Below are 13,030 nucleotides of genomic sequence, written 5' to 3' on the forward strand. Positions count from 1 at the left end.
TTTTTTTTTTTTTTAAGATTTATTTATTTATTCATTGAGAGAGAGAGAGAGAGAGAGAGAGAGAGAGAGAGAGAGACAGGCAGAGGGAGAAGCAGGCTCCATGCAGGGAGCCCGATGTGGGACTCGATCCCGGGCCTCCAGGATCACGCCCCAGGCTGCAGGCGGCACTAAACCGCTGCGCCACCGGGGCTGCCCTGCAATATTTCTTTAAGCTATAGAGCTTTTGTGTGTTTTAACAACTTTCTCCACTGACTCAGTCATTTATTTTACTCTGCTGAGACCATCCGACTTGGTCAGGGAAGGTCCATGGACTAATGGAATGCAGGAGGATGACTTTCGCACGCCACACCACAGCTAGCCGGGCCGATACCAGCAGCTAATGATGTTCATTCCCACAGCCATGGATTCCCATTTTTCACTTATAAATAATAGAAAAGCAGCTGAATTTTGAGGAAATGAAAATAAAGTGACTCTGGTGGCAATATAATTCACGGCACAGTGAATTCACGGTAGTCTATTCAGCACACAGAAGCAGGCCAGTTTCCTAGTACTACCCTGAATCTTGAGCCTCAAAGGCAGACTTCTTGCTTCGTGAAGAATATAAAAGGATGAGTGAAAAGTAACTCTGAGTAATTCAATTCCTAAAATCCTAACATATGTACAGCATTATATAAGGACTATGCTTACTGTTAATGTTAACAGACAGGACTGTGGTTCGCAATCAGCAAGGAAGGAAAAGACATTTAAAACCAAAGACTGGATGCCTGCTCTGGAAAGCAAAGGCCATGTGACCTGTACAAGCCATAGTCTCTCACACTGAGCTCCTTTGATTACGAAGCCGTACGAAGCCCCTATGCAAACCATAAAGTGCTATAAAAACGTGTTGAGTTTTCATGAAGCACCAAGCTCACAGCTGTAGCACCGACCTTGGACTGACGTGGGCTGTCAACAGAGCCGCATGCAAGCAAGCTCACAGATACAAGTATTCCTGTAGACCACGCTGGTCCACGTAACCAGAAGGTAACCAGAAAATAGAACTAAGTGCCCAGTGCTCCTACAGCAGCTGTCCAGGCCTGGAGGGTAAACACTGAAGCTCTGTGGGCTGTATGCTGTCACTGCAGGGACCGTGTGCGCACTCTGCCAGGAAATGTGACAGCAGGGAGGCGATGTGCAAACACGGGAGCACGGCCGCATTCCCCTGTAATTTCAGTGCACAGGAACAAGCAGTGAGTAGGCAGCCCATGGTTTGCCAACCCCTGCTCCACAATTTCATCATCCATGTTGTAAAATGAATTTATTCAGGATCAGCTAAAAACGTGAAACTTGTAGCTTGGAAACTATAGACATTCTGGGTGTCATGGAGAATCATTCCGTGGATAAAATGCCAGCAAAACAGAAAACCATGCACCTCACATCCACCGACCCTGGCTGCACATCCACTGTGAAGGAGCGGCTACAGTACCTGCACAGAGAGCACCGGTGTTTCAGAAGCCGGCTCAGTGCCAACCCGGTCTTCCTGGCCTCCTTTGGAGGGTAATGTTCCCATCTCAGGATCTGTGGGCTGCTGCTCCTGCAGCGTCATCAGGACCCTGCTGACTGCAGACATAGCTGCCTCTCGGCAGAGCGCCATCAGGTCAGCACCAACAAAGCCCGGCGTCAGGTGCGCTAAGTGACGGAAAGGGAAAGTTTCTGGAAGTCTTAGTTTTCTGCACAAAGTTTGAAGTATTCTGTAGAAAAGACAGGGGCAAAAAAATTTAGATTCCTGACCCACCAGTAGAAACAAACTACTGATTATTTGAGGTAAATTCCGTTTTGAGTGTAGACTAAATGGACATCTGCCAGAAATAAAAGCCACCAGATTCAAGTATACCATGAATTCTATTCATCACAAAAAGCTGTGTTGAGGGGGATCCCTGAGTGGCTCAGCGGTTTGGCACCTGCCTTTGACCCAGGGTGCGATCCTGGGGTCCCGGGATCGAGTCCCACGTCAGGCTCCTGGCATGGAGCCTGCTTCTCCCTCTGCCTGTGCCTCTGCGCCTCTCTCTCTCTCTCTCTCTCTATGTCTATCATGAGTAAATAAAATCTTTAAAAAAAAAAAAAAAAAAGCTGTGTTGATACATGTATTCACATCCAATTTTATATTAGGACAGTTCCTTCTGCAGTTTCACTGTACTCCCTGTGCAAGAAAGTCCGCTGGCCTGAAGCAGAGCCATGGTACCAGCCACGGACATGTGGGCCTCCAGGCCCTTCTTAGAAGGCCTTCTTCAAAGGCCCTTCCTAGACAATCTGCAGGAAGAAGAACTTTACAAGCCATCAAGATAAAGGGCTGGGAGCTCTGAGGCTGCTCTACTGCTCCAAAGGTCAGGCTGGGTACTGCTTCGTGGGCTTCGGTTTTGTCGCTTCTCAGCTACAAGTGATAGCTGTGCTCACTTGAAGGGCCATCGTGCGTGAACATGCACTAAACCCTTGAAACAGTGGCTCATCGACACCAAGTGCCCACGTGTTATTTATTACGACGTGTGTACCGTGATATTACAAGTTAACCTGGACAAGCAAATGCATTCTGGAATTTCCAAATTTGTAGGGAAGAGGAGTATTTTCAAGTGTTGAGCAGATGGCGAGTAAGTTCCAGGAAAGTCACTGGAGATCATGTAAGTAAACAGAAGCAGATAAACATTACTGACCCACAGAAACTCACTCACTCTACACAGCAGAACACAAAAGGATCGACCTTAAAACCGTTTTCTAAAGATCCACACCTTTGCTGCCACGCACAAGAATACTAAGATCCTCAAGATGTCACAAGAAACAGCTAACATAAGATAAGTATCATCCCTTTCTCAGTTACAACTTCTCTTTCTGAAAAAAAAGTGGGTCTTCCCACTTTTTTTTCCCATTTCACCATACTCTGGAAATTTTTTTTCCCATTTCACCATACTCTGGAAATTCCAGAGGAGACCATACCCACGAAGAGATTTCCAGTTTCCAGATGGCAGAATGACTGTTGCAGCCAATCCCACAGTGGATGGAACCAGATGGCTGTCTGGACTCCCCGCCACACCAACCCCTGCTGTTCTGGAAGCAAACCACAGAACGGGCAACAAAAAGGATCAGTCTTTATTTTTATAAGGTCTTTCAAAAGCTGCCAACTTTGGTCCTTGGTGACAGGCCCCAGTGTGGCTCCGTATAGACACCAAAGAAACAGGTGTCTGTGGTTCTGATGCTTACAAATCTTACTAAGAAGAGAAAGGCCTCCTGATATGGGTCTCTCTGTGTCAGCTCTAGCTGATGCCCTACGGTCGGTAAAGCCCTAAAAAAGATTCAAACCCCTAATAAGGGATTCTCAGAATAAATGATTAAGGTTTAATACTGTGTTTGATGATAAATAGGATGACTTTTAATTCATTTTTAAGAAATATACCTCTTATTTTGGAAGTTTTAGATTTACAGAGTTACTGCAAAGAGTAGAGTTCCATGTACCCCACACTCCTATTACTAATGGCAATTCTGAGGATGAGTGGCCCAGATTCTATAGAGTCCCCCTAAATGGGATAAGTCTGATACTTTCATGGATTTCAGACTAAGTTAATGTGCTTTCGGGAAGAGCGTAGAGGCGAAGTCTGGCTCACACACCTCAGCGCTGGGATGTGAACTCTGACGCCCAGGCTAGCCACCATGTTTGACAGGGTCTCCATTGGGAGCTTAGGCCCCCTTTCCACACTGTACTCTCTGGGAGTAAGTCGCCATGCCCAGCTGCCATTGAAGGATTAGGGAGCTCAACACTACACTACATCCTTTGGGGCAGTGCATCCATGTAGATCCTTTGGAATTCTGCCCCAGAGACTTGCCTCTTGTCACCCATTTATTTATTCAATTGTTCACTTACATTCGTACAGGCCAAGAGACACTTGACTGCCTGTACGAATATAAGTGAACCACCATTTCTGAAGAAATGAAGTTGACAGAGAATGATAAATGACCTGTGAGAGGGGATAAAGTCAAGTTAACCTTTTTTGAGGTGGTGCACCAATGAGAAGGATTCCTGAGAGCAGGAACTGGAGGCCATCTGGGTGCTGGGCGGCAGAAACAGGGGCCACAGCAGAGAGCCAAACAGCACATTCTGGAAACCCTGCGTGAGAAGCACTATGACCCCCGTCTTCTGCATGCCCTCAGAAGACCACAAGGCCCACTCTGCCAGAAAGATGGGGTGTGTGATTCCTCACTCCTCCCCTTGCCCGTGTCAGGAGACCAGCAGCTAGACCTGCACCTGCAGTGATGTCTCAGCGTCTGTTCCTTTCTTTTCTTCTTTCTTTTTAAAGATTTTATTTATTCATTTGAAAGAGAGAGTGAGCAGGGGGAGGGAGAGGGAGAAGCAGACCCCCCACCCAGCAGAGGGCCCAAAGGCAAGGCTCAACCCAGGACCCTGAGATCATGACCTGAGCCAAAGGCAGACTCTTCATGCCTGAGCCTCCTAGACTCCCCTCAACATCTGTTTCTGAAACATCTGAAGTGACTCAACAAAAACCATCTATAGAAACTGACATTTGGAGTTTTCTAGCTAAAATGTTAGCTGGCCGTCTATCTGCTTTACAGTGTCACTCGGGCTTCAACAAAACAGCTCACACCACAGGTGTCCCGTCAGCCTCAGTCTCAGAACAGAATGGTCAGCCAAGGTCTGCCAATCAAGGAAAGTACCCGCGAAAAGAATATTAATCAATCAATCATCAAGACTCACAACACAGGGATCCCTGGGTGGCGCAGCGGTTTGGCGCCTGCCTTTGGCCCAGGGCGCGATCCTGGAGACCCGGGATCGAATCCTATGTCAGGCTCCCGCTGCATGGAGCCTGCTTCTCCCTCTGCCTGTGTCTCTGTCTCTCTCTCTCTCTCTCTCTCTGTGTGTGACTATTATAAATAAATAAAAATTAAAAAAATAAAATCTTTAAAAAAAAAAAAAAGACTCACAACATAGCAGGAACTGTTGCTCTGACTTTACACATAACTTCTCACTGCCTCTCCCTGTGACAGAAGGCACAGGACAGACCAACACATGTCTGTACACAGACACTCAGAGGAAACAGAATGGGAAAAAGTCATAAGAAAGTTAGCAAATGAAAAAAAATACAACTAGGAATTCCAGTTAAAATGGTGAAGAAAGGTAGTACGATCCCGATACAGGACTTGGGTCAGCAAGGAACAGTTATTTATACAGAGAAATGAAAATGCTAAATACGGTTACCTTGAAATTCATAATATGATTAGACACCACAAACCTGTGGGTATGGTTTGGGTATTAGAATTATTAAAGAATTGTTTGTGATTATGTCATGGTACTGTGAGATGTTAAACAGTCTTTATCCATTAGACGCCAAAGCATTTATAGTTGGAATGAACAGTGCCTGGATTTTGCTTTAAAATGCTCTAGGATGGGCAGCCCGGGTGGCTCAGTGGTTTAGTGCTGCCTTCAGCCCAGGGCCTGATCCTGGAGACCCGGGATCGAGTCCCATGTCAGGCTCCCTGCATGGAGCCTGCTTCTCCCTCTGCCTGTGTCTCTGTCTCTGTCTCTCTCTCTCATGAATAAATAAAATCTTAAAAAATAAATAAATAAATAAATAAATAAATAAATAAATAAATAAATAAAAAAAAATAAAATAAAATGCTCTAGGAAAAGGGGGATAGATAGAACAAGATGGAAACTGGGTGATGAGACATGGGCTCATTAGTGTCAGAGTTTTCAAGCCCTCCTGGGACTGGGAGGTGGGGCCTCTGGTGCCTCTCCTGAGTCCACAGAACAGGACAACAAGAATCGTGGCCACGGGGTCCCGTGAAGGGGGCCACATTGTGGAGGTGGGGTGAGGAGAGATGCATGGACAAGCAGGTCCATGGGTAAGCCCAGCCCTGAAGCTCCAAGCTCCAGCTGCTGTCTCTCCCTGAGACAGAACCTGAGTCCTGTACCCACAGGACTTGTGGGAGACAGTTAAAGGACTGGTTTAAGCCACTCCATTTTGCAGTGGTTTGTTCTGCAGTAACAGAAACTGGGACAGTTGTACCAGACTGCTCTGTGTACACGGGGATTTTCCATAACAGGATGCTTTTCAAGTCCAGGAAAACATCAACAGCTACCTTAGAACTCCTATGTGTCGGAAGTTGTGCTTAACGCAGTCCTTGCCAGAAGCCTTTCAAAGTGACCACATTTTCACCATCTTACAGATAAAATGAGGCACCATCCCTACGATTACTTCATCACAAACAAACACACAAGAGCTAGCGATCACTGGCTATCCAGGAAAAGGCCCAGGCCCAAAAGCAGAGCTGGGATTCCTATTCCTGGTCTCCAGGTCCTGGCACCGCCACCTCTGGACAGCATCGTCACCTGGACCTGCTGACCTCTGAGATCACATGCTACAGCACCCCATGTTTGGGCCACGGTCTTCCGCCCACTTGCTCTGGATGTCAGTGGGTACCTGAGCTCACCCTTAACCAAGTGCTGCTGTTTTCTACGACTCAGACCCTATGGCCTAGGTTTTCTTCTTAAATCCTAAATCTCGGCTCCCTCCTGCCTGGACCTGGACCGTTGAGCATTACTCACGGAAAGAAACCCCAAGACCAGGCCTATGGGCACCCTCCCCCCCCCCCAACCCTAAACACAGCCTTAAAACCCTGTTATCCTAGCTGGCTCATCTTGAGTCAGCCAAGAACCTCATCCTCCTCCAACCTCTATGGGTCACATGCCTGACTTTCATCACACGCTCTCTCTGCTTAATTCCTGGAGGAAACACCCTTTTCCAGCAAGGCCCCTGGCCATCTCACCCTTTTCCCTCCACTGCCACTCCAACAGAGGAGCCCTTGCACCCCCTAGCCAGGACCTCACATGGTCTCCAGCCCCCATTCCTCCCACCTGCTGCATCCTAAAAAAGTCCCCAACACCCCAAAATCCCTGGCGCACAACCACCTCCCTGTACTCTTTTGCAGTCACACCTCCCCTGAGCAAATCATGTAAGTCCACTGGGTCACCCCTTCCAATCGCTTAACCACTCGACTGGGATACTGCCCAACTGGCCTCCTCGCACAGCTCTCGGCTCAAGTCACTGGGGCCACCAGGTACTCAGGTCTAGAAACAATTCCCAGCCCTGAGCTCTCATGACTCTGTCCTGAGGGAAACATACACTTCCCCTCACTCCCATTACAGACATCCTCGTTTCCCGGGACTCTGGCCACTCCTTCTGTACTTTCAGCCTGCCCCAGGGCTTCCAGCCTCTGCTCCTCAAGGTCAGGTCCTGCTGGTCTGATGTGACCATCATCTGTGCTGATGAGATGTGACAAATCATCTGTGCTGATGATTCCCCAGCTTTCCCTTCCTGAGAGCTCCGTACTTGTCCAACTGCCAACTTGACATCTCTATGTGGACAGCCTACAAGCATGCCAAGCTCAACTGCCCTGATCTACTCCATCCCTCCCCAAATCCTCTTCCATAACTGCTCATCTACAGTATTTCATATCCCCTCAGAGAAAACCATCAGCACAGATGCTGAAATCAGAGACCTGGGAATATTCCCTTCTGCTCAATCATAGGCCCCCCTTCCATGCATTTGTTCAGCCAAGAAATGCAACGCACTGGCTCTACTTGCAAAATGACTTGATTGCTCCAGCTGTGCCCCCTCCACACTCCTGCCACCTGGCACCCATTCCAGCCGTGCCCCCTCCACACTCCCGCCACCTGGTACCCACTCCAGCCATGCCCCCGCCATGCTCTAGTTATCTACCAATATTCCCACCTTCTTAATCCCAATGCCATCTCATGTGGATTTATAGGAGCCCCTCCCTGGGCCACCAGAACCCACTCTTGTTCTTCTTTCATTCATTCTGCATGCTGTAGCTATAGTGATCTTTTCAAAATAGAAAATCTGTTTCCAGGATCCGTGGGTGGCGCAGAGGTTTGGCACCTGCCTTTGGCCCAGGGCGCGATCCGGGAGACTCTGGATCGAATCCCACGTCGGGTTCCCGGTGCATGGAGCCTGCTTCTCCCTCTGCCTGTGTCTCTGCCTCTCTCTCTATCATAAATAAATTAAAAAATTAAAAAAAAAAAAAGAACCCCTAGACCAGGTCTGCTTTGCCTGATACATCCTCCCTAAGATCCTGTTTTTATCCTTTTTGTACTCGTCGTTCTTTTAGTCACTCACACTAGTTACTGAAGTGTCAACCACTGTTTCTCCCTCCTTAGTCCACAAAAAGGTACTTAAATAATTCCTCAACTAATGAATGACCTTCTAACAACTGGTGATACACTGACATACCTCAATTCTACTTATGTATTTTCCCCATCTTAGAATTTAACACATTATCTGCATACAATGATATAACTATTTTGCTTTTGCACTCAGAGCTAGACACAAGTATAAAAGTAGGAAAACTGCATACTTCCTTTGTCAAAAATTCAATCAGAAATACTCTTTCTTGGGGCGCCTGGTTGGCTCAGTCGCTGGAGTGTGCGACTCTTGATCTCAGGGTTGTGAGTTCCAGCCCCACATTAGGTGTAGACATTGCTTAAAAATAATTAAAATCTTAGGAGCGCCTGGATGGCTCAGTCAGTTGAGCGTCTTGACTCTTGATTTTGCTTCAGGTCATGATCTCAGGATTATGGTCTCTGGAATGTGTGCACATGTGTGCACTCGCTCATTCTGAGATAAATATATTTTTAAGTAATAATAATGATACAATCTTAGAAAAAAAAAGAAATACTCTTTCTTAGGGTATAATGGGTGTGAAATAGGTACTAAATGTTAATATTCCAAGATGAAATTGCAAGATGAAAAAGTTCTAGAAACTTGCTGCAAAGTGAATAAAACTAATATTACTAAACCATATAGTTAAAAACAGTTACGATGGTAAGTTTTATGTGTTTTTTACAAGAATAAAAATATTTTAAAATATGCTTCCTTAAAAGATTCTCACTTGTAATTATATTCAAGAGCCATCCTCTTTCAGGCTTTGAACCCCGCTCTCCCCAGCTGGCCTTAAGCATAGTAGACACTTAACACCGTCTTCGGTTTCTGACAACTTGTGCTGGCCTCCGGGACTAAGCCGGAGTGCCCAGCCTGCATGAAACTATGCCAGGAGTGCCTACTGAGCTCACTCTGAGTCTACAATAGTGTTTAAACAAATTGACAAAGGCAGCCATCCTAAATGTAGATACCAGAAATATCTGGATCCCATTAAGTATACAAGAAAACGGCACCATTAGAGGAGGAAACTCTGACAAACTTCCTAATGGAGTGACTGGACTCCTCAAGAAGTGACACTGTGAGCCTCCCTACATGATGTTGAGGACACCTCACTGCCCAGGCAGTATTCCTGCCCAAAGCATCTAACCTGAGTGTCATCAGGAGGAAACAATCAGGAACATTCAAATTTCAAGGCACCTAGAAAATACTGATGTCATAAACATGCTTCCTCCCCAAGGAGGCAGGGTGAGGTTATAGGTTCGATCCCAGAGTGGATTCCAGGTAAAACACAAAACTACACAAACAACTAAACAGGTACATTCTGGAAGCAACTGGGAAATCAGAACAGACTGTATGTTGAGGTAATGCTCAACATGTATTTGCCGAATAAACAGGAACCACTTACATGTTAAATATCACTGAGCTGCGAGTCTAAGCACACATGGATAAACATGAATGGCTGAATGAGCAGGACCACACGTGTGGGAATGCAATCAGCACACGCCTGACTGTGACGATGGCAGCGGAGGAAGATGCCAGCCAATGATCCAAAACCATGAGGAAGGACAATGTGTTCCTTCCCCCTTTCTCCCCATGTGCCCTGTGAGCACTTCTCCTGCACCCCCAGCCTCCTGGCCTGCACTGCTCCCTCCCTCATCGTCCTGAGACTGTCCCCTCACTGCACACCATTCTTCCAGAAAGCTGCTGGGGACCACAGATGCCACAGCTAGTGTCCCGAACCTAAGCCACAAGCCACCATGAACCCAGTATTACAGGTTCAATACTGTAATATTGTGGGATTACACAATATCTTTGTGGGATTCCCGCTCCTCAGCCTCAACAATGCCTCCTGTGTGGTCTTTGCTTCCTGAGATACTGGTGGACATTTCCCTGCTCTGCGGACACTCAACCCCACCTCCTAGGACAGGCTGGCCCTGCAACGAACACATACAGCTTGCAGCTCTCCAGCTGCCTCTTGTCACAAAACCTGTGGTCTTAGGTAGGTTAGCACAACAGATGAGTGTGGTGCTTGACATAACCTCCACGCAGGCCAGCAAGCTCGGCTCCACCCCATGCCTCCCCACACTGTCCCTTAGCTGATCAGCCAACTGAACATCACCAGCCCTGGATTCAAAATCAAAGTTACTGGCGCAAAAAACGAAGAGAGTGAAAAGGTTATGTGGTATTTGTCCCTCCTTGTTTCCAAAGTGTTCAGTTCAGATGTTAGTAAAATTCATCTGACAAGAGTGTACCTTTCCCTGGAGGCTTCGTCTGGGATCCCAAGGCATATCTCTCGATCAAACCTTCCTGCCCGCCTCAAAGCAGGGTCTAAGGAGTCCGGTCGGTTAGTGGCTCCAATGACGAGGACTCGGGCCGTTGCAGCTGTGGTATTCAGATCTAGTAAGAATCAGACACAGGGTGAGGGCTAACGAGACACCGGGAAAGGACGACAACGGCATCTACCTAAGTCGTGTGAGCAAGAAGAGAGTGTCACATGTTTGACAGCAACATTTATACAAGCTAATGTTTACTAATTATCAATTAAGGGAGAGAAGTGAGGAGAATAAATACACACTTTGTCCTCAAGCAGCTCACAGTCTATGGAGAAACCCACCAGACGAATCCTGTGCAGCACAGGGAAGGGAAAAAACAAAGCATCACAGTAACTCCATGGAAGACAGCATGGGTTCTTGGGGGGTCACAGTTAGGGAAGGCCTTGGAGGACAAGCCATTAGCAGATCCAGGTTAGCAAAATTACACGTGAACCAAGGAGTGAGGGACCACAGAATGCATGGTATGCTCAGAGAGGGGCCCACCAGGCAGCGACTTTTTAGGAAAAGTAGAAGGTGGGGCCCAGCATGTCTTATTCTCTCAAGGGAGGCAGGGAGTCCGAGGCTGCACCCCTCCCAGGTAACGAAGTGGTACGATGATGCTAAGTAAGGAATGTACAGACTAGTCTTTGCCGATGGGAAGGCAAGAAAGGCTCTCCTGATCAGATCTGTGTTTTGGAAAGACAATTCTACCAGCAGAGATGAACAAAGGCGAGCAGTGTTCCCTGCAATGAGTTCATGTGCCATCAGGGGACAGAGGAGGGAAGGCAGGACACAGGGAGAAGCCCAGGTGCATAGTGAGTCCCTGAGGAGGGTCAGGGGAGCACATCGTCTGCACAGGGAGGAGAGGATGCAGCCATGGCAGCACATGCTGTCGGGTATCCGACAGGCAGCAGGGAGAGGAGCCAGACGCTGGTCAAAACTCAAGGGTTCCAACTCATCCGTGATTCCTGAAGAGCTGCATGCAGATAGCCAGCGGCAAGCGGGCAGAAGGCGACAAGAGAGGGCCGAGTGTGGAGCCTGTCAGACCCTGTTAGTCTGAGGGACAGGTGGGTGGAGGCAGCCATGTCAGGGAGTTGCTAGGGAGCAGCCAGAGTGCCCGGCCAAGGAGAGGAAGGCAGTGCTAGTGCTCAGGCCACACATGCCAACAGCCCAGGGTGATGCAGCCCATGGGACCAAGCGCCCTCGAGAACCACCACGCTGATGCTCTCTGGCCGCTCGCTGCACGCGAGGTGCAAGGGCACAGTTGCCTCCTCGGCCAACCCCTGCCACATCTGTGACAGGTAGGTTCTCAGACGAGGACACTGAAGAACAGAGGTTGGGACAGATGAGCGTGAAAGCCACCAGACGATCCTCCACAACTCTCCCAGGATTAGCTTCAGCTATACGTAGGGGACGGACATATAACAGGAGTACAGTGTAGACCAGAACAGAAACACCAACGTGTATTCAGCAGACAGTGACTACTCCTTTGATAAAATTTTGGATTGAGAAGAGAGGCACAAGGCGGTCAGCGTGAGTGAGACAGGAAGGTTCTTAAATACTTTTTGAAAGTTGCATAAAAGCTCAAGGAGAGGATTCATGCTCGAGAGCTCATAAATGAGCAGGAGAAACTATAGGAAAATGAGGTGGCACAGCACAGTCACCGCACACAAGCTTCCCAAGAAGGTGTGCCTCCACCAAATGCCGCCTGTTTGGAGGCCGGGACAGAGCCCAAGCCACCCCCAGGCTGCTTCATGCAAGTTCTAATGCCCATAGCTACAATGGCCAATGGGACACCTGCTTCCTTGTTCAAGGTCAGGTCACTCAGACGCGGTGGTCTCAGTGACGTGCTCTGAGCATGTCAGGGGTCAGGAACAGAATTCAATGAGGACAGTCATGGGAATCTGTGAAATCTGCAGTCATGAAATAACCCTTCTACAGGAAATTAATAGTCAGCAACGGAAGTGCTAATGTCAAATACGATTTCTTCCGTTTCATAAAAGATAAAAATCAGATCTTAGCCAGGACTGGCCGCCCTCTCCTGCCAGTAGCTTCACGACAAATTCTGTTCTTTCTCTCCCTCTTCCCCAGTACGATGCAATCATGATAAACTGATGTTATGTCAGCCACATTTGAACTTTGGAACATTATAGAAGAAGCAAAGTGTTATTTCTTTCCACACAGAGTAAACCCTGCCTGCATGGCACCAGCTCTCCTAGACAAAACACACATGTTTTGCAGGTGGCCTATTAACTGGATACAAGTGTGTAAACATCTGGAGTCAAGCCCCGGCTTTGCTGATGACCCACTGTATCCACTAGGTCCTGGCTTCCTGCATAGCACTTCCTCATAGACAAGATAATATTTTAAGATGTTTTCCAGCTCTTAATAATTAGAATTATGCCTGAGTTGAAGTTTTTTAAATTAGGTAAAGTTAGTTCTCTTAAGTTCTCTTATTACCTTGTTCAAAATCATTTAAAGTTTTCAATTATTAAAATT

At 47.5% G+C, this 13,030-nt stretch overlaps 1 protein-coding gene across 12 annotated transcripts in view; it reads right to left on the reverse strand.

Annotated features, from left to right (window-relative positions):
* Positions 1–13,030, reverse strand: part of NVL (nuclear VCP like) — a 90,235-nt gene that overhangs the window by 58,993 nt on the left and 18,212 nt on the right. For all 12 annotated transcript variants that reach the window (XR_012032762.1, XR_012032761.1, XM_072830130.1 and 9 more), the window contains 2 exons: positions 10,472–10,616; positions 1,463–1,727 (listed from right to left, as the gene is read on the reverse strand). Coding sequence is in view for 10 of the 12 variants with exons in the window: in XM_072830130.1 (XP_072686231.1) it covers positions 1,463–1,727; positions 10,472–10,616 (410 nt within the window). In the remaining 2 variants the exon portion in view is untranslated. The remainder of the gene's footprint in view (positions 1–1,462; positions 1,728–10,471; positions 10,617–13,030) is intronic.

This window comes from Canis lupus, chromosome 6, assembly GCF_048164855.1.
Source record: "Canis lupus baileyi chromosome 6, mCanLup2.hap1, whole genome shotgun sequence".
NCBI lineage: Eukaryota > Metazoa > Chordata > Mammalia > Carnivora > Canidae > Canis > Canis lupus.